This window comes from Boleophthalmus pectinirostris, unplaced genomic scaffold (assembly GCF_026225935.1).
Source record: "Boleophthalmus pectinirostris isolate CB_2022bp ecotype Guang Dong unplaced genomic scaffold, ASM2622593v1 HiC_scaffold_12, whole genome shotgun sequence".
Lineage (NCBI taxonomy): Eukaryota > Metazoa > Chordata > Actinopteri > Gobiiformes > Gobiidae > Boleophthalmus > Boleophthalmus pectinirostris.
The window spans coordinates 19,728,997-19,751,995 of NW_026571018.1; the positions used below are offsets into that span (position 1 = coordinate 19,728,997).

The 22,999-nt window shown below is 37.8% G+C and overlaps 1 protein-coding gene across 1 annotated transcript in view; it reads right to left on the bottom strand.

Annotated features, from left to right (window-relative positions):
- The window catches only part of specc1 (sperm antigen with calponin homology and coiled-coil domains 1), a 68,381-nt gene extending 55,636 nt beyond the window's left edge, over positions 1 to 12,745 (bottom strand). The window contains exons 1-3 of the mRNA XM_055148325.1: positions 12,591 to 12,745; positions 7,858 to 8,024; positions 7,523 to 7,655 (exon numbers count right to left, since the gene is read on the bottom strand). Coding sequence (XP_055004300.1) covers positions 7,523 to 7,655; positions 7,858 to 8,001 — 277 coding nt within the window. The 5' untranslated portion in view covers positions 8,002 to 8,024; positions 12,591 to 12,745. The remainder of the gene's footprint in view (positions 1 to 7,522; positions 7,656 to 7,857; positions 8,025 to 12,590) is intronic.
- Between the last annotated feature and the right edge of the window lie 10,254 nt (positions 12,746 to 22,999).

Below are 22,999 nucleotides of genomic sequence, written 5' to 3' on the forward strand. Positions count from 1 at the left end.
AATCCCAAATGCCCTAAGCCCCAAACCCTTAGTAAGTGATGCTGAGGCAGACCTGTAGACTCCTCCTGCCTCCCTGTCTGATTGCCCATGTTGGTCCACTCCGGTCCCGTTACTTCTCCTTGGACTAGTCCCAGAATCTTGCAGTCCCATACAACTCCTGAATCAATACAGACATATAATCCTGTTCTCTTCTCTCTTAACTGCCTCCAGGGAAGATGTGAGTGTGCATGAGTTGAAATTGTCCAGTAAACACGAAATGTTCCGGGGTTGTCCTCTATCTCCGTGACAGTGCTGGAATGTCAGACTGGCGGCCGACGTCGTGTGCACCTCATTATCGCTGTGATGACTGGAATCGGCACAAAAAGGAGGAGTGGCTTCCCATGGCACAGTGCATTCACACACACTGTTCACTCTCGCCAGAAAACAGCTGAACAATGGTGAAGTCTGCTCCTGAAAAGACCAGGGAGAGGGAGAGAGAGGGAGAGAGGGAGGGGGCGGGGTTTAGAGGAAGAAGAGGAGGAGGAGGAGGAGGAGGGGGGGATTTTTGGCAGAAGGTGACAGTGCAGGCGTTTTACACACAGACTCCTCCAGACACAGAGTAGGAGAGTGGGGAGAGGAGATGCTACACGAGGGATTAAGGACCACCCCTGGCTCCGTGGACTGTTTACTCACTGATCACGCAGCAGGGAACTGATGAAAATGTGTGCAACTATGCAATCAAAGAGCTTCATTTTATTTCCTCTTTCTAATTAAAATGGACAAACATCAATTTTATTATGGCAACAAGCTTATAGTGAAAACAGACTCTGAAATGTAGAAGAAGAAGTACGGCGTTTCTGGCAACTTGGAAATCACAGCATACACAAAGCTTATGTAAATGTGTGTATTTGACTAAGAATATATAGTCAATATATCATCAGCCCCACAAAAATAAGCAATTGTTTTAGTTGGAGACATTTTTTCTTGTAAATGCTGCAACTTTTTGTGTAGGTCAAGCATCTTTGCAGACAAACAGTGTCTCAGTGTTAACATTATATATCATCTTGTGGAACTGAAGATTGGCCAAATAAAAATGAAAATCCAAAAACTGACAAATATACATGTGGTTACTAGTCAAACTAGTTACTTTGAGTCAATAATTGTTCCAGTTACTCAAAGCAATCAGATAACATACTATTTCCAGTTAACAACAGTACAAACACACTTGAAAACTATTGCTTCATGACGTCACAAGGTGGGAACAGAGCATTTTGAGCTTTGGAGATGTAGACAGACTGATAATAAAGGGTTATTCAAACATGTGGGAATGAAACAAAACAATCCAGGTAAGCAGTATGCATTTTAACAAGGCTTGACGCTCAGAAGAATCAATTTTCTGCAATCAATAGTCTCTCAGTCCATTCACTCTCTCTCCCCTTCATTTTACTACTTTTACAGCAATCTGCAGCAACAGCAAAACCACCACCTCAGTCAGATTCTCCATCTACTAGTACTTCCCTTAACTACATGACAGGTAAGTATATCCACTCAATTAACTCACTAATACTATTGACATTATCTTCAGGCAACATCGTAGTGGTCAATTCATAAACCGGAAAAATGTTTTCCCAAATCGTAGCTTTTACTGACAATAAAAGCTTTAGTTTTGCTTATGCTAGTTGCTCTAAGGGACAATTGGATGAATTAATGTGCGTTATAACATGCTCAAGGTCCACAGCTCTCCCCCAGACTTGACATAAACAGACACACAATACAGACAATACACAAAGCCCACTGGGACAATAGACTCAAACTTTGGTATATTAGTCACGCTCACCTTGGCTATTCTCCGTATAATGTCCACTCATCCAAAGGCCTGTCATGATAATTACTATACAGATTCACATTCAAATGATTGATAGAACAATTATTTTTTGGGAGTCAGTATTTATCATGGGTACTTTTTCTTCGTGTTAGAAAAGGTGGTAGTCATCTTTCAGCTCCCATCGAGAAGTCATTTTCAATTTGATGGTGCTGAGAGAGAGACTAGGATTTATAATGCGGTGAGCTAAAAAGGTCCTGCCCTCAAGGAAGCCAGTGGTACATTTTGTTATTTGTCTGTTCTATAAGATGATTTGAGCTATAGAGGGTTGAATAAATAACTCCTATGACTTATTATGAATACAAACTAACAACTAAAGTCTTTCATTCTGCTATTTATTTATTCATTGCAACTCATGTTTTAATGTAAATTTAGCATTGTTTTCTTTTGGGGATGATTACTTTCAATATTGTCATTTCTATGTTATTGTGACTGCCTCCTCACCCCTGCATAATTCTTTCTCTGGTGTGGTAATAGACTTTATCATTGATGGACATTGACCTTCCCAAGCATTGCGGGCTGAAGGTGAGCCCAAAAGAGCAGTGTGTCTCTGCGGACGCACTGCAGAGAATGACACAGCCAAACTCAAAATGAAAGGAAAAGCTACAGGACGTAAGCATGAACCATGAATTGTTAAAGGGCTCATATTACTCCATTTTCTGATCTGTTATAGTGTTGGTCTTCATCAAAAACATACGTGGAATTTTATTTGTTTCATTCATACATGTTACATGTCACACGCAAATCCTGCATATTTAGGCTGTGTTCTTCTCTCACCCAGAAAACACAGTGTTCCACCTTGTGATATCATGAAGCATGTCACTGTGTTTTTAAACTATACATCTTCACTAGAATCATTTGGATAATTTCAGCCCTGGAATTGCTCATCTCTATTAAACAAAAGGTAAAACGTAGCTGTTAACTTGAAAACTACAAATTCATGACATCACAAGAGCTTTTGGAGTTTTGGAGCTTTGGAGACAGATACAGACTGATAATGCAGGATTACTCAAACATATGTGATTGAAAAAAAAAAACAACACAACTTTGGGAATGTTTTGATGAGGTTACAAGATTATAATGTGGCTTAAAGCTCACAGAAGTCAAGTTTGCACAATATAGACCCTTTAAAATACAGCACCTTTCCCTGTAAAGAAAAGGGGAAGTGAAGTTTATAGGCTGTTAGATACTGGAGGTGAGGCTGCAGAAGTGAGCAGATGGTGGAGGTGAAAAGACCTCATGGTTCAAGGCACAACTGGGTGATCTTTATGAGGACACTGTCACTAAAAAGGAAATGCAGGCCTGAGTCTTAGCAGACAAAATATGTTGCATGTTTCAGAAGGACGTGGACAGAAGTTACAACAATGGCAATTTATATTTTCAAGGTCAAGATGGATATGAAAGATTACATAGTGTACAAGTGCGTCTACCATTCTCTCAAATGAAAAATTGTCACTTGTTATGTCAACAGTCATAATTTAAAGCAAACTATTACATCTTTTGATTAGTGAAGAGTCCTCAAAATGTTGCCTATAACAAAGATTCTGAAACCAATGAATTGTCACAGAAATATACTAAGATATAGGTTAAAATGGAATATGATAAAATACAAACACATAATCGGCAACTTTACATTACACACTTTACACTGACCAAACTAGCACAAGTCAATTCCTTAAAATCTGTGAGACTGGCATACATATAGAACCATGGCAGAAAAAATAACTAACATAAGCAAGAAATAGACATAAACTCTTCAAGTTCATATGTACTGAAGCCAGGGGCAAAATCTATAGAAAGTTGAAAATGTCTACCAATTAAGTGCCTAGCCTCCCAAAACTGCCAATGCCAGCTTCAGTTGTTATTTATAGAGTCCGATCTGCCCAGAGTTCCTCCTGCTCCCCTGGGACCCCTCCTTTAGTGAAAGCCTTACTGCATTATTGATGAGAGCTGCTTAAATAAGTCATCTGAATGGGCAGGCTTTAACCCGTTGTCTGACAGTGTGGAGAGGCTGGTAAAGTGCCAAATGGGACAGCCTTCCATTAGCTAAAATAACACTTCATGAGTGGATCAGGCTGAGGGGGCTATAGGGGTGGAGCAGGTAGTGAGTCACATGACCTGAATGACGCATAAGAACCTACAGATTTATGTTATATATAATTGAGTGGATTTAACTTGGGGTCAGCGCACAGATTTGACCATCATATAATTGAAACGTTAACACTAACTTGTATATTTTAAAACATCTTGAGGAGACAATACATTACTAATAATAATCTAAAATCAAGCCAACACAAGCAGAATGTATTGTCTGTTAATTTCTCTGTTTTTAACCAATGAAAGTGATGATGGGTGTGGGACTAAAAATATTAAACCGTTAAAAGCACACTGTGTAACTTTTCTGGTGGCACCTGCTTGTCTCCATGGAGATGCTATTGCTTTGTCAGGAATGTTCTGCAGCAAAACATTAATCTATCTTGTATTTAATTCATTACAGAGTTGTTGTTGTTGTTTTTTTTTAAATTAAGAAAGAAATACCTGGCAGATGGTGAACGCTCCACCAGAAAAGTTCCATAATACACCTTTAACCACAATCTCTCAGAATACTCTACATCAAGAATTTTATATAGTTTATTTTAATGTTAATTTCATCATTCCTCTGAAGCTCCTGCATATTCTTTGTTTTCCTGCTTACACAATTCCCCTGCAAAAGAACAAAGCCACATCTGACCTACTTTTGGCAAAGACATAAAAAATACATGAAGCATCGCACTGCAGCGCCCCTTCTTCTTGTCATTAACAGTGATTAGCTCAAACATGATGTAGGTTTGGGTCAATGTGAGACACTGTCACACCATTAGCCAGACTGCAACATTTGTCATTCATGAATTATTTTTACATCCCACTGAGGATTCTGTCAGGCACTCACAGCTTAGAGCACAACACTGTCACAGCTGCTGATAAAGGAGTCAATAGGTGCATTTGACAGTTCAACTTGAGGAGGAAGAATCATCCGTCTAAAAATGTCAAAGTATTGTCTGTTTTGAATAAAGCTGGTCCTATATGGATTTTTGAGCCGATATTCCAATAAAAATCTCACTGCTAGAGCTGATAACAGATAGCTAGCCACATTTTTAGCGTATTTACTCTTCTTTGTTAATTTTTACTCATTACAGTGCTCAAAAAAAATTATCTGCCACACAGTATATTGCTGCTAAATACCAGCTACATTTTCAGTATTGACCAGATACTTATATCATTAATTGATACTTTGCAGTGACATAATGCAGGGGGTATTTATTATACATGTATCTCTAATGGTGGAATATTTAGGAGTTACCACGGGGACACAATGACCACATTAGCAAACACTAAAACACTAAAATAGTCTGAAAACTCAAGAAACAATACAAAATGGATGTAAACAACACATTTTCAATATGAGCTTTCATGGTTTATGTTTAGGTGTTTGACTTTCAATAAAAAAGGTGAAAGTGGCTAACTGAAAACTGTTGGCCAATGCTAGCTATCTTGTGACTGTAATTTTATGTGTGAGAGACTTGTTTAACTGCACAAATCATCTCACACGTTGTAGTTCCAGCTCCAGCAAGTCAATCTTCTGGTCAGATTGTGTTTAAATACAGCTCAGATTAAAGCCTGACAAGTGTCAGACAGAGCAGTGCCTACAGTGAGCATCACACTCCCAGGGAATACCACTATTGGAATTGATATATAGATCATTCCTATTGACCTATCACCAACCATCATTGTCAACTTAAATTAAATTCAAATAAACTCATTTCCTGTTCTGGTGTCTCAAAGGAAGCAGGTTGAGACTCTAATGCTCTTTGCCATTGGCCGTGTGCTCGGCTCATTGAAACACTCATTCAACTGTCACAAATGATTTGACATTGAACTTGATTTTGGCACAGTTCAAAAGTGTTTAATTGACACCTGAGTAGAAAAATACAGTACATAAGGAAGGAAATTATTCATTATGCAAACTTAACTCTAACTTACCCTGCTGGGAAATGTGTGGCAATTAAAAGGTTAGGTCAGTTTATTTGCCATTCGTAGTTAACAACTACATCAGAAAAATGTGTATAAAGGTCAAAGTGCACTATGAGACATTAAAAACAACAAATAAATAAACAAATCAACATAGAACATAAAAAACCCCACATCTATGGATTTATATGGATCAAATAGGCAATCTATGAGTTTGAGTGATGAAAAATGACCACAGTTACCATAGAAATTAACAATTCAAAACCACATATTAGGGGTCAAGAATACTCAAAATGTCACCAATAAACAAGAAGCAGAAACCCATAAATATAGAAGGTTTATATACCTAGAGTCATCATCTTGCCATGTTTTCTTGTATCCATCATAGACAAGGCAAGCAGCCTAACTGTGTTTTCTAATAGAAAGCACAGATACCTCTTTGTCCTTGGTAAAAACAAAAAAACAACAAACTTTCAGCTGATTAAGGCTTAATTGTATTTGGGAGCTGGGAGCTAAGAGCCTCACTTGGCTGTGATCCTGTGCTTTTGTCAAGGAGAATTCACTTATCTCTGCGTGAGCTTCACCAGTCTTTGAAGCTGTGTATTATCAAAAAAAGTCTTTGCACCGAGTGGATTGACCGAACATAACATAGGCACAGTGTGTTTCATCGTGGAGGATTTTAAACTGTGTGCTATGAACTGCTTTAATTATTGCAAACGAAATCACACGCCAAGTTCGGCCCACATTTAATCCTTGTTTCACAGTTGAGTTGCTTTGTTTACTCCCAACATCGTCTTTGCATTCAACAACAGCAATATTTAGAGGAGCTTTATAGTTACAGAGGAAAACAAAAACAGTTATTTTTATAGTTAAGAAGAAATCTGAACACACAAAAAATGCAGAGTAAGCAAACAATGCAGAAATCTTACAGGCACAAAAATCTTGGCAGCATAAAAATAAGAGCTTTAGTAATTATTTAGTGGGAGCATATTTTTTTCTTTGTCTTTGGAAGAATGAAATGCTCATTAAATTAGCAAATCTATATTTAAATGTGTTACCACTATATAAAGCACAAACAATGGGTAATTCAAAAAGCAGGCCCAAATCATATTTCGTAACATTTGTGAATATTTTGAATTGTGAAAAGACAAATGCATACCATCTTGCTTTAATTTAGCTGAAATAAAGTATAAATTAAATAAAAGATTATATTATAGCCTGCAGTTTGAATAGCAATAAATTCAAATAGTTCTGATAACTCTCCACCACCAAGACAAAACAACAGAGACATTAAGGAAGGCAATCTTTACTCGGGGTCACATTGACCCAAAGAAAATGTTTTTTTTTCCTTCCCGTTGTCTTGGGGCGGGTCAATCAGACCCAAAAATTTATTTTAAATAAATTCTCGCCAGGCGAGAAAATAAAATTTTGGGTCTGATTGACCCGCCCCAAGAGAACGGGAAGTGAAAAAAAAATCTTCGGGTCAATGTGACCCCGAGGAGAGCGTGAGGGTTTTAAAGCACTAATTTAAGTCACAGTAAGTCTGGAGCATAAGAATAGTCTGTTTTAGCTATGCATTGAGGCCCTCTAGTGGCTGATCGTAGCAATGACTATTGTTAAACACCTAACAGACTACTGTGTTACTGCAGTTACCTGCAGAGCTGCGTGGCCGTGCTTCAGGCAGGTCTGAGATGGCTCCAGTCGTCACAGTCTTTTTCAGTCGAGACCCTGAAGCACTGGTAAGGGCGGGCTTGGTCAGGGCATCATCACTATTAGCTCTTTTTAGCTACAAACACAGGCGACATGTTAATAAATTATCATAATGCAATTTGTAATTTAAAGTGAGCTATCCCTAATATAATCTGTACGTGCAGTTGGAAGGGTTAAAACATTCACAGTATTTAAAAGTGAAGCAGTAATTAGTGAAAAGATTGCATTCCAATAAATAAATAAAATACAATAATGGGTTATAGGAATGCATGGCTCACCCTACTAAGGCGGTGGTCTGGTGCCAGCAGGTTGGACCTGGTGGTCTTCATTGCAGAGGAGGTGGGGGAGGTCACAGTGGTAGTCCTGGTCCGCTCGTGCCCGGGTTTGGGCAGACCCACTTTGGTGGCGCCCGCTTTCATCATGGCTGGGCATCAACTGACAGGGCCTGCACAGGAGAAAGGAAACGAGAGCTGAGAAAGACATTTTCCCGAACAGAGTGTTACTGTTGAAGAGGTTTAACAGCCCCCTGGAGCTGAGCACAGTCTGAAACACAGATGCTGAGTCCTGCCTCATTTAAAACTGTGTCTACAACCGACAGATCACTGGCTCTACCAGCTCAGGAAGTCCGGTCTCCTGCCAAAGCATAATAGAAACAACATATGGTTTTGGCCATTTACACATTATATAAGCTTAAAGATTCTATGAAACCACAAAAACAGGATGAAGCCCATAAACTGTATTTATTTATTTATTTTTTAGGTAAAGTTGGCTCTTATTTTTGATGACGAGAGGTTAACATCTGCTTTGAAAAGATAAAAACAAAACATAAAATGCTGCAGTAGCCCAAATCTGCTAACCCCACTTCACTGATCTGTTATTTTCAAAAGTGAGAGAGCAGTGAGTTATAAAATATGAATGCTTCTGCAGTAAATTCTGAATCCAAAATAATATAAAAGTCTCCATACTCAAGGGTTACTAAGGTAAAAAGAAAACAGGACAGCACTTATATTTAAGCTGGCCGCCCTCAGTACTAGCCCAACACTTTGCGTAACATGAGGTATGCAGCATCTCCACAGAGCTGTGAGGGCATGAGGCTCAGACAAGATGTTGACAGAGACTGTGAGTACATATGGAGAGGTGCTCATCTGGACACTGAGACATTAGTGCACTTAAACAGGAGTGTGTGGGCTGTGAGGGGCTCAGAGGAAAGCGAGGGCTATTGATCGGGGAGTAAGATGATCTGGAGGGAATTAGAGGGATCATAATGAGGATACAAGATCATTCTCCGGAAATGAGATCCGCATAACCCTAGAGTTTTTCAACACTAACCATTTAGATTTTAAGGGTTTTTTATGGTGTATGCAATATTTATTGTGTCAAAAAGTAAACTGAAATTTCTGAATAATATCAATATTACAGTACTAAACAGTCACATCGCCATGACGTCATCTTCATATCATGCGGTCCTAGTATTGATTGATTGGTTTGTTTTTATTTCAAGTTTGTGCTAAGAGAGAAACAATCATATATACTACATATAAATTGTAAACAACAGAAAAGCACATTTCTCAAAAAGGAGAGGAAAGAAGAAAAACTTATATTAACCCCCTTTTTATGACATACTTTCAAAAGAGATGTGGTTGATTCTGTACAATGATCACGGAACTTAAGAAATATTTACATATAGCAAAACAAACAACATATTATGCATACAAAATATAATTTTAACACCAAAATCAATCCAGTATGCAATTAACAAGTTAAAAGATTCATTTTTTGGCCAGTCCTCCTAGTCAAAGCATAAACTTGTCTGATCTTGGAAGCTAAGCAGAGCAGACCTGGTTAGTACTTGGACGGGAGACGGCCTGGGAACACCAGGTGCCACAGTGGGGTGCCAGAAGCAAAAATTTTAGTTAATCGCCTTGGGCAAAACACTTCACCCACATCACCTAGTATGTGATGTGTGTGAGTGTTAGTGGTGTTTGGAAGGGCCGATTGCACAGATTGGCAGAATCGCTTCCATCAGTCTGCCTCAGGGCAGCTGTGGCTACAAAGGTAGCTTACCACCACCAAGTGTGGAGTGAATGAATAATGCACTGTAATGCACGGTGGGTGTCTTTAAAGGTGCTATGTAAACCCAATGCATTATTATTATTATATTTTGTGAATGGTGAACAGATGGTGGCACTATTGCTGCACAATGTGCCCCTCAGAAGATCATCAGCAACATTAGTTCCATATTGAGTAACAAGTAAACAGTGTGGTTCTCATGACACTACTTATCACACATCATCAAAGGGTGATGATCCGTTAGCCTGAGTTAGTGCTGCAGGATATTAGCAGTACGTGCCAGCACTTACAGTTATCTGATCAGCCTCACTCATGGCTCATGTCTCTGCTGCACTGTCATGGGACTCGCAGCTCTGAAGGCACTGTCCTGTGACTACCTCCTGTCTGATCGTCTCACAACTTCTTCACACTCCTGAAAATAAGGCTGAACTATTTGGGAAAATGCAACTGAGTTTAGATTTGCTAGTTCAAACTAGTTCAAAACACATATAGAAGAACTGACAAAAAGAGTAAAATGTGAATTGACAAACTAATACAAGAATCACATTTCAAACATGTTTGTACAGATCTAAACTACAGGATTAGCAGTCTTCTATGCAGAATAAGACAGGAGATTTTGTTATTAGTGGAAAAAATTATGGTATGGTACTGCAAAAACTGCAGTCTTTGCGATTTACAAATCCAAATAAATACACACTTTAAATTCACGACATAATACTCTTCATGTTGCTTCGTACAGTTTGAAGGCTGATTTCTGTCGGGACATAGCTGTCCTATTTTACACTGGCCTAGTTGCATAGTTGCATGGGACCTACACGCATGTTATAGTTAAACATAGAAAGGGTAAAGGGCAACATGGTTTTGTACATAAAAAGCTCAATCTATAGAGACTTTCACATCACAGCAGCTGGGGAAACTCTTAACAAAACAAACAGAGACCTTGTGGTTAGTAGTAACAGGCTAAACATGGGCATGGCTCAAAAAATAGCAAATTAAAAGCCCAATATAAAGTATAGTGCACCACAGCCATATGCTCAGAGCTGGGCTGTAATTGCCTTAAATTATATTGTTAAAAAGTAGAGCATATAATCTAAAACTGAATATGGGACACTGCAGTGAGCCTCTGCTGCTGAACCTAGATAAAAGAAATGTACGAAAAGGAAATAGACAAGAAACTGTTACTTGAAGCAGCTTACAAAAAGGAAACTAACATTTGGTCTGTGAAGACATGACACGCAATCTATAAACAAAGACTGGTGACTAGAAAACTGAAACAGCAATAAGTATGAGTGTTTTGATATATGATTTTATACATTTTGTGTGCCATGTCAGCCAACAAAACCACTGATCAGCACCATGCTCTTGTAATCATTTACAGAAAGATTTTAAATTGGAATCTGTGGTGATGCTTCAAGAAAATTGTAAAATGGTGTGGTGAACGAAACAAGTGTATGGTTTTCTTGAGAGATGCAAATGGTTTGATAATGTGATATTTTGTGATTTTACAATTTTGTATTGATTATGTTGGCTGCTTAAATAAAGGTCAAATAAATAAATTAAAAATATGCATAACTGACAGGGCTGTCTTTGAAATTTGACTGAGCTTCTATCATATGTCCTAGAGACAAGCTGATATATTGGTTGGTCAATATATCAGGCTATACAACATAGCTGCCAAAAATATTGTCAGAGTTTACAGGGTGGCATCTGTTTCTCTGGTTTCTAAACAAATGGCATCACCAGGCCTGTAAAACCCACATCGGTCTCTAAATTATAATGTGTCCCAAAATCAGTGATGTCAGAAAACCAGTTTCTTAGAAATGTGCCCAGATCTCGTTTAAAAACTCAGTGATGAGATAAGATATTTGATGTGGCTGTTCCCAGCTGCTATGCCTCTAGATTATCTCAAAACATATTAATTTGCTTTGGCTGTTTACACAAATTGAGCTGTATTTATGACATGATGTAACAATTTTAGAATTGTACTTATCTTAAAGTAGGGTATTATAATGCTAAACTGTTTACAGCCTTTTACTGTGCATATAAAATATTTCGAGTTGCTCGTGTTGCTATAAAGTTGACATTATGCACATGTGTTTTTCTATATTGCCTGCCATTTAGATTAAGACTTCTTGATTGCAAACAAAACAAACAGGTCTTGTTACTTTCCACATCTTGAAAAATCCTCTAAATGTACATTATGTATTAGAGACTGTTTATGTATATTCAGTGCATTGCTGTTTTACCACAACCACTAATGGCTCCAATAGGACACTGAGTTCTCCATCATTGACCATTCTCTGACCTTAAATGCTCGGTTTAAAACACCACCAGGCTGATTACTACACTGATTTCAGCCATCAGTGTAAATGCATTATGAGGAAATGCACTATTACAGAGAAGCTGGTTAACTTCCCCTGTTATGTCATTAGGCAACGGTCAGGTGCACTATAAAAACAACATGACAATGCTGTTTATTTAAATCACTGTAAATCATTTAATCACTCAAAAAACAGACTAAAATAAAGCCTTTTTTCATTCTGTATATAGTTTGCACTGAAAAAAATCAAAAAATCTGTGCCCTTACTGAAAGCAGGCTTGCATTTCCACAGACCTGACTGGCGTGGTGTTAATTTAAAAGTTCCATTTTGTGTGAAGTTTAATTCTCCCAACAGAATCTTAAAATCTATTCTACAGTTTTAGTTCTCAGCAGCTTAAACAGGAGACAGGCCAAGAACGCCCACATTCAAATTTCCCTTTGAGAAAAACACTATAAAAATACAGAAATTATGGAAAAAGTCTGCTCCACACATGTTTATCATCACTATTTTGAACTTTCCTTCTGCAAGACAGCATGAATCACTCCAAACCCAACCTTTACCAAAAAGTCAACATAAATGCCAAATAAAATAAAATATAAAAGTTGGCCTGTTTTACTCACATGTGACGAAGCCTTGAGTCCACTCCCAAAGCTAGTACAGAATCCGGCTACCAGAAATAATAGTTTCATACAGAGTGAGGAAGTAGCAGTGGTTGCCTCCTCCTCCTCCTCTGACAGAAAGAGGAAGAGAGTCACCAGTCCCAGAGGTGGGCACGTTCTCTCTACGTGTTTTCCAGACGTGTGAGGAAGAGAATAAAACAACACACATTCCCATATGCACTCTTAATAGTTGATGTACAGTTTGTCTGGTTTAAGCAGAGCACTGTGGTTTGTGGGCAAGTACAAGTATTCCACAACATTTTATTGCTGCTGCTCAATGAAAATTCCAATAAAAACAAACAGTCCTCACTTCAAGCTGTTTAAAGCTGGGTTAATGCAATACAAATACCCTGTGTAACTTTTTGGATAATGGCTTTGCTTGGAATGTTCCACAGTATTCTTTTAAAATTATAATTTGAGTGTTTTCACTGCTTACAAATTGATACTTTGCAGGGACATAACGCTGGGGGTGTTCTACATGCATCTTTATCTGATGGAAAGTTCAGCAGTTACCATCGTGACACAATACACATATTACCAAACATTGCCAAAAAGGTTTTTAGATTATCTGAGAGTGAGTAACTGCTAGCATGTGACAGTAAATTTATATGTGAGTGATAAATCATCTTACCTGTTGTAGTTCAAACTAACTCAGCCCTTTCTGATCAGATTGTGTTAAAATAAAGCACAGATTAAAGCCGAACAAGCCTTTGATAGAGCAGTGCCTACAGTTAGCATCACACCCCCTGAGAAAGTTGACAATAACAGCTGCAAAGTATCAACACCTATACAAAATACGCTTTCAAGTTTTCAAGGGCAATATAATATAACTAAAATTTAAAAATCCATTTTGTGCTTGTCTAGAGATGTATCCTGACCTTTCACTTGACCCTTTTCTTTTGACCCTGACTATTTAAAACCTCTTAAACTGTTTATTTACATCTTTACTAACATAGAGATAAACATGAATATCAAGTTTAAACAAGCAGCAGACAAGGGGAGCAATGAACACTGGCCAGAAAGGTAGTTAATAATAAAACAGTGACGTCCCGATGAATCAGAGCCATTTTATTACATAACTCATTCATATAAAATATACTTTTTTTATGCTGTGCTATAGTCATGTGGAGTCTAGGGTCAAAAGAAGCTCAGAGAGTCTCTGAGATTTATGACACCATCACAAATTCTTCACAAACAAACAATCTTCTGCCTCTGAAGGTTGTGGGGTTTAAAGGTCAGCCGCACACACAGCTCCTCTTTGTGCCAGGCTCACGTCTCTATAGTTCACACTATAAAGGCCTGTGTAGTGGAGATGGGAGGCTTGTGCTGCCGGGGCCTGGAGGGTGTGGGCAGAGCAGTGAAGCAGGGCCAGACTGTGGTCCGTGGAGCTGTGGAACGTGACCACACCCTTCCAACATCACTAAACTGCATTTTTAAGAGCTGCAGGACAGACTCAAAAAAATACTTGAGAAACAGTTTCAGCTGCACATGCTGTTTCACACCCCGCTGCATGCTGGGATTTTCGTGCTGATCTTACAAAAGCATCGTTCTAAAACGCCACTAAATGTACTTATAAAATACTGTTCTGACTGCACTCTAGCTATATCCATTTTCACATGTTCATGGATTTATTCAGGGATTTATGATTAGCGCAATGTTTATTTTTTATTATAAATCATAGAAAATATTACGTTTCCTTCACAGCAAAAATGGTTTATTAATAATTGCTAATAAGATGACAAGAGTGAAAAACCGTAGATACAATGCTATACTTTTATTCCGCTTATCTAGTGCTAAGTTGTGGGGACAGCAGTCTAAGCAAAGACTCCCAGACTTTCCTCACCCCATACAGTTCCTCAATCTCCTCCGGTGGGACCCCAAGGTGTTCCCAGGCCAGCCAAGAGACATAGACTGATATTACTCAGCCAACAATTATTAGTCCTGCAAATAGTTAAGATTGAGAAGGATATCACCTGTAATCCATCCATCAGAGATCCATTTGAACAAGTACATACAAGTACACTTTATGGTCCATTTACAAAATCTAAATGGACCATTAAGTTAACCACAAAGGGGCATAAATTAAACATCATGTTATACTCTTGTTTGGAAGATGACACATCACAAGGGGGCCTCTCCTTAGAGTCACTTTTAGTAACAGGTTTAACTATAGACAATATATAATACAATATATGTTTCAATATGTCTTTTATCTCCACTTGTAAACATCTGTGTTCAAGAATGGCCTCAAAGATCAAACAGCACAGGTGCATAAGCAGAGCCACGTCAGACTACTATACAAGACTTCAGTCAATACAGTTTGGTCATACAAGCCATATACATAAAGCCAACCACAGGACAACGGCCAGCCAGCTACTCTTCAATAAATAATGAGTGAACATACCAGACACTAGACAGGGGACTCTATGGGGATTCCCGTCATTAAGCGACACAGGAGCTGGCTACTGCAAATCAATACGGACAGCACAACTCAGGGCTAACTGTAGAAACAATCTTTCTCTTTCCTTCTTCAATCAACAGGAAAAGCACTGAGTCAGAAGCCTGCATACATTTACCAGAGGGATATGACTGCGCATTGCAAATGTGCCGGTGATGACTAAGTGCAACTAAAAATACAGCATTTCCAATAGACCCTAATTGCAAATGTGCTTAAAGCATATCTGAAATATTGTTAAAGAAGACATAGCATTTAGCATTTAGTCTAAAATGCATAGTTGAATCATTAGCAATCTGTTTGTTGTAATGTAATGTTGATCTTAAACATCTTAACATAGACAATAGGTCCATTATCTTCCTGTTCAGAATAACTGAACTGACAGGCCTCTTTATAATGCCATTTCACTGTGACACTGTTTTTGATCAGCATATGTTTATTGTTACATATTTGAACCCTACATGTATAACCTGAAGTCAGTTTTTAGCATAATCGTAAGTAAATACAGAGCAGTGGGCAGATAGAAAAGACAAATAATTTGCATAATACTTCCCTTTAAAGTTAAATTGGTCAAATGAATGAACAGTTCTAATGGTAAAATCAACCTTAAAGACAAATTCTTGTATTGTTTGAGGTTTAGGACAATGATGTATTGCTATGGCTGATAGTGCACCAAGATCAGATTACAAAGTCCATTTCTGTCCATTATACAGTCCCTAATCTACTTTGTTGTACTTTACTGTGAAGGTCTCTGTGTGTTCTTCTAGACTGGGAGGATGTGAAAGTCATACTAATGCTTTCAAAAAACGAATAAGGAACCAGTAGCTTGCTTATACACACGAACATGTGACTGAGAATTATAAAGATGTGACAGCAAAGGTCAGTGGCAGTTCAGTTAAACACTACTTATGTTGAGTAAATCTAATCAAGTTTAAGGCGTTTACCTGTAAACTGAGATAAGCAAGGTTGTGGGTTGAACTACCAGTTCTTTATTTAGATCCTCCCATTCCTCCAAATTGTGAATCAAAATGATCCAAACTCTGTGAATGTGAGATTTAAAGAGCCAACAGGGGCATTGTTAATAATTACTCAAATCTGTTCCTTAGAAAATATTTGAGACTATAATGTAAGGTACTAGGTCAAGGGTTGTCAAAAGTATCCAAAATCAGATACTAATTGATACTAAAACTAGTATCAAAACTAGATACTCAGTTGACCAAGTACTGATACTAAAAAGTCACATTCACAGGACAGGAATGAACCTTTCTTGAACAGCTTTAGAATGATCTTGAGTGGTATCAAAACAAGTTTAAGACCACAAAGACTACTATCCATCCATGGACCACTATGGAACGAATCTGGACGACTGAGGCAATATAAAAGAAAGTACCGGTACTATGATTTAATGTTGAAAATCACATTCTATGCTCTAAATAAAGAGTGTTTATTATTATCATGGTATTCGTATTGAGTATTGAGTCTCTTGCTTTGTATTGAAATCAAGTTTGAAATTTTAGCATTTGTGATAACACTAATCTGTCATCCTTCGAGGTTATGATGTAAGGAACTGAGGCTACACAATATATTTTAAGATCCCTAGCGCAAACACTTAGTAAACTACAGAAGCCTTTAATAAAGTGGTAGATGATGATGACTGTTGCTTGGAATAGTATTCTATTTATCAAGAAAAAGCTGAGATTTTAAAAAAGCGCTTTGCTGAAGATATATTGATCTAGTGTTGAATCAATAAACAAGTTCAGATGCTCAAAGTGGGGATGCACAACAATAAGGTGCTGAGTCTGTGTTTTAACTGTCCTTTGTAAATGTTTTTTTTTTTTTTTTTTTGCTTGAGTCACGGTAATTTTTTGTGTGTGTGTGTGATTTACATAACATTACTGAATATTTGCCCTCCATGCATCTCTCCTCTCTGTCCTAAATTTCCAGAGCACAGTGGGAGCAGATATAGCCGGCGGTCATGCATATTTTATCGACTTCATCCTGTTACATGGATCCTCGAGCTGCACTCCCTCGGGGCCCTAACTTCCTGCTCCAGTGTCAAAAGTTCTTGTCCTTTATTGGCCCCATGTTAAAGCCACTGGTGCTTTCCTGTCTGCTATGTATTCTGACAGGGAGGGCTGTACAAAAAAAAATCTAAATGGTAAAAAAATGAAATCTACTTGCAAAAATATCCAAATCCAAATAGGTACTGAGCATGGGGGCTCTTTTGCCTTCAAATTGTAACCCTGCTGTGAGTCTCATCATTTTGGTCTTAAAATGTTAGTATAAGCCCGTTCTACATGATCCTAGTGTTTTTATTTTGCCATTTTAACTCGTCTCCAAAGTCACTCCTAGCGTCGTGAGCATCATTTGACTGGAGCTGAACACTATGGGTGACGCCACACTCCCTTAATCTCCTTTTATGTGAATATGAACTGAAACTACTATAGGAATCTCATGAATTTCAGAACATGTTTGAAAATGTCTAAACCGCCAGAACAAAAAAACATTTCTATAAGAAGACAGGATGTTGTGTTCTTTGTAGTGCACATTCTATTATCTAAATAACTACACCCATTGCGATTTGATAATGCCAACTCAAACAACAATTTAAATTCTGTTGCAATATATTGTGCAGCTGTAGTGAGTGGACTCCATAGAAAAACACTTGTACCCTCCATGAGAACTGTTTAGAAATAACAAAAAGTCCAGCCAACCACAACACAGACTTTCCTCACAATGGGATTTTATAGTATTAGACTCACAGCACTAACCCTGTTTTATGCCCTCTGAATATGAAGCCAATGGGTGTGACCACTTTTTGTGAATATAGATTACAATGGCCATCTTTGAACAAACATTTTAATGACACATGCCACTCTCAAACTTGCCGGTCCTGTTTGAGTATTTGTGTAGTAGTATTGGTACTCCCTGATACAGATGAGCAGTGGAGATTTGTATTTGTACCATGGGATTGGCCTGGATGAAGCATTTATAGAAGCATTCCTCTGAGCCAGTGAAGGAGACTGCGATGGTTGTCAAGTATGCGGCAGCTTCCTGAAAACTACTCTGCTCAAACTGAGGAAACAGAAACTACAATCATCCATCACTGTCAGAAACACACATTAGGCAAAACATTATGACCATATTATTATATTGTTCTGTACCATGGTCATACAATAGGCTACATATTAGACAATACACTATAATCTACTAAAAATGATTTAACTAAAGACTTGCCCTGTGCTATGATTAGGGCATTAAAGTGGGACTAAACACCACCCACAACCACATTTCAAATAAAGGAGGACTAAAAGAGGAGGGGCAGGGTCGGGTCACTTCAAACTCTATCCTGGCAGTCAGGTTTTGTAATCAGAAATATCTGCTGTAAGTAAGCAGTCTTGCGTGATGTCACCAACTACTGGAAATTACAGAGGCCACTGAAGGCAGCACAAGCTTAGATTTAGGCATTTTTGACCAGACCACATCTAAGCTGCTAAAAAAAATGACTCTGAGCTGTAGACAATGCTATTAAAACACCACATACACAGTTTAGAAGAGAAAAATTAGATACACAGCGTAACATTTCTAGTGGAGGGTCGGTCACTTGCTTGTCTCCATGGAAATGTTATTGCTTTATCTAGAATGTTCCAGACTATAGATTAAACCTATCTATGACGAGGGAGACAAGCAGGTCACAGCATTATGGTAGATTACAATTCATATCAGATTCCTTGTTGACAGAAGGAATTTTTGTATTTTTGAGCAACAGAAAGACAAATGATGAATAAATGCTCGATGGGAATGTTTAAAGTCATACCGTGGAACATTCCAGGCAACAAGTAGGTAGTGGACCCCTCACCAGAAAAGTAAAAAAAACCAAAACAAAACAAAACACTCACTGACACCATGCAATCAAACCAGCTTGAACTTTATCAGCAGTGTAGATACAGGAAAAATATTGCTGAATCCAACTGGATCAAAGTCCTTCAATGATTCATCAGATATTCTATACTATTGACTAGGAATTACTGTAACTGCAACTTTAGAGATGCTACAACCATAAACAGGTGTTATGATAAAATACCATAGATTGTGTTATCAGTATCGTGCCAAGTTGGTGCATTTCTATTACATAAGATCTGGGCCCTCACAGCTTGGGCAAAATTTAAGTTGTAGGAGGCTCGGTGCCATCTGTCCACAGAAGTAGTCAGTTAAATTATCACCTACACAGTCTTAGAAGTGGTGAGTGCTGCTATTTATTTACCACACTCAAGTCCAGTCCTGCTCCAATCGGCGCATCTCCTCTTATCTGCTCAATTATACTCTCCTCCAGCAGAAAAAGGACATACCATAAGCCCCTTGGGATGCACAATATCCCTTTATTGCAGGCATGGCATTTTTACTAGAAAGTGTGGCTACGTTCATTATAATACAAGATGTGTATTGGGTCATTAAGGGCTTTACTAATATTGAACTACAAGCCACTTAGCTATGCACTTTAATTTCTTATATTATTTACAGGCCAGTGACTTTCTGTTAACATGAAAAAATACTAACCTTCAACTGATTGACAGATTATAAATTCTTTCTTCTATGTGTTTAATGCAACAATGCCCTAATTAGTTTGTCATGTTAATAGTTGAGATGCTTGAGAGTTTTGTTAGGTATGCCACTCCTTAAATAAAATAAAGTAGAGGTGTGACATTATGTAACCATGAGGATTTTTCATTAAGGAATATTTCTCTGCATCATAATTAAGGTCGACTTCAGCAAAATTACTTTTTATAGCTGGCCAAAAACAATTTAAAGGTGCATTACCGGTATGTAATGTTACTGATAGAGATTACACCCCCTGCTTGTCTGCATTGTGATGTTATTGCTTTAAATCTTCCTCATAATTCCTCGTAATTAAACATAATGATCTTGCATTTATTGAATTACAAGTGAAGATAGAAAAATACTTTGGAAAAACTTTGATTCTTACGGTGAGCGGCATTGCCTCTCCACAGATCTGACCTGTAACTTAATGTCATACTAGGGCTGGGTATCATTAAGAAGTTGCCGATAAGATACATACCTCGATATGATACATATCTTGATACAGTGCATGTTCGGTTCGATAAGATATATTTCAAAACGATTCAATACAGTTCAGTAAAAAATAAAGGCTAAATCGTGGCTGGGGTACTAAAAGTCTTTGATAAACCACTTCTTGTGCAAAGTTCATATGAAACACAAACATTTTAATCATCAAAACAGTGAAAATGTGAACTGTGTCACATAAATAAGTTTCGTTTCTCTAAACAAAGAACAAAACTGTAGTGCTGTAACAAAATAATTTAGTTAAATTTTGTGTGGAATATGCCAGGCAAAGCAGCAACATCACCACAGAGAAAAGCAGGTGGCGTATCTTCTACCAGAAAAGTTACACAGTACATCTTTAATTACACACCCTTACACCAGTAATGTGTGTTGGATTGGCCATAACTAACAGATTAAACACACAGACTCAACACATTACTGAGACAGACCGTTTACAATGTTAAGTTCACAGTTCACACATCAAGCATGCAAAACTGATTTCCTGGCAATTGTCACTTGTCTTTAGGTCAGTCCAAGATAAGAAGACTTATTTTGGATAACAGGAATGACAACAGAGATGTAAAAAGATAAAACACCCAAAGTTTGTATCACTACAGAATAACATACAGAATGATTTGAATCCAGGACACCAGCTCTAGACACGTGAAAAACAGAACATGAGAACATCACATGACAAACATCCCAAGACATATTGCACATATTTTCTATATTCAAAGACTCGACCACATCTGTATCACTGGTGCTCTTGCTATAAATACCACATTACTCGATTGCTAATTAGTTGTACATGGTGCGAGAAACCAGAGGAGAGACTGGGGACACTCTTTGCTGTAGGCACTTTCACGACATAGGTAAAGGATGCTCTGAACCAATGACACACAAAGTCAAATAAAACACAGAATAGACTTATTTGGCAGCCATCTTGTTACCAGATGCACGGGTAATGCTCGCTTTTATCAGTAAGTGGAAGGTTAAAGAAGACATATTTTTGCTTGAAATAGAAACTGGCCTCGCTTTGAGATCTGTGTCTAGGACAGTCTGTGCAAAGCCTGGAGCCAGCTATGTATATTTCACACTATTTCTCCTTTTTGGATGGTTAACTATGAGGAGAAAAGGTGCAGTTATGTAACATTATAGATTCTACATAGTGTCTGTAGGTTTATGTTTGAAGGCTTTTAAAACTACTGTTGTGAGGCATAAAAATAAAATATACTCCAGTAATTTGTCTTAATCTATTTCACTTTTCATTATAGGGATGACCAATATTGACAAAATCTTATTATTTTGCATTATCTTGATAACAATATTCAGACAATATGTTAATAAAGCTTCAGAAATGTGCTTAAATGTGCCTGGAAATGTCTTGATTGATATTCAAGTATCTCACTAAACAAAAATGCACAATAAAATTAACCCCAAAACTGGGGTAATATCATTATACCTTTGTTTGGAAGACTACACTAGACTTTTCTGTTCATTTTATTATACTCAATATTGTAATGCTGCATATCCCCAGAACACCAATTGCAATTTGATTAGTTTTACGATATCCCGCCTACTTTTCCTTGTATTCCAACGCATAGCAGTGGTCCAGTATTTCCGCAGAGTTAACAAGTCATTCTCAATGTGGCAGCAGTACACAGAAGCTTAGTCAGGCCTAAGTGCCATAATGAAGCATTTAAAGACCCATAACACGTAAACAACAAACATTTGCAGATGATTAAAACTGAAAACACAACCAAGTCTTGTAGCTTCACGTGGCACAGAGCTAATGAGGAACAAATGCTCGCTGATCATGTGAAGAGAAAGTGCTGGCAGCGCACTGAAGTCTCCAAAGAAAACCTACCTGACTGTGCAATGACCCAGGGAAATATTCACTGTAAGACATACATGGATAAGGCATACAGCTGTGTTTCTCAAACTATGGTACATGAGCTCCTTCAGATTCCGCCGCTGATCTATTATACTTGAATTTAGAGTCAAATTAATCCAAGTTTTGGTTAGTACTTGTTTAGAAGTTGTATAGCAGTGGTGTGGTCCTACTTTAGACCTGGTTTAGCCCAAGTTTATACCTTATAATCCTGGTTTAGACCTGGTTTAGATCAGGTTGTACCCGGAAGACTAAATATTTTCTTAAGCCGTAATTGGTGTTCAACAACTTCTTATTATAAAGCATAGCCTGTAAAGGAATACTAGTATTTTTATACAGTTTTCTTTAATAAAATAGCAAAAAAAAGCATTTAACAGATCTAACTGTAAACTGCATACGCTTAATAGTCTATTTCTACTGTTACAGTGAGAAGCAACAAAAATGTCCAAGGCAGTTCTCAAACTTTTCACACCAAGTTGAAAATATTTCGTTTTCTGAGTACCACCAAATCAGAACCAGATCTAAAACGGGACTATGGTCTAAATTAGGGTAAAATCATAACTAACAACTAAAATATGACTTTACTGCACTGCATGACTAGTTTTAACCACAGAGTTATCAACAGGAGGAGAAAATGTGGAATAAATTGACTTTAAATTGAGCAAATATGATAACTTCAAAGGATTACACGTACCACTGTCTGAGAGACGCTTGCATAGAGATGATGTTTTTTATTTATTTTCGCAATCTGAGTCACCGCAAGGCATCCTGTTGAACTCAAGGCTGTTTAGCGTCTGTACTTGACTATGAGTGCTAAAAGCTTAAAACTATGATGCCGCGTTTAATTAACAAACGTTTTCATCAAAGCCAATGGCACGACAGATCAATGTACACTATTTGATTTGCCTGTAATTTACTTGTCATTGGAGTACAGTTACATTT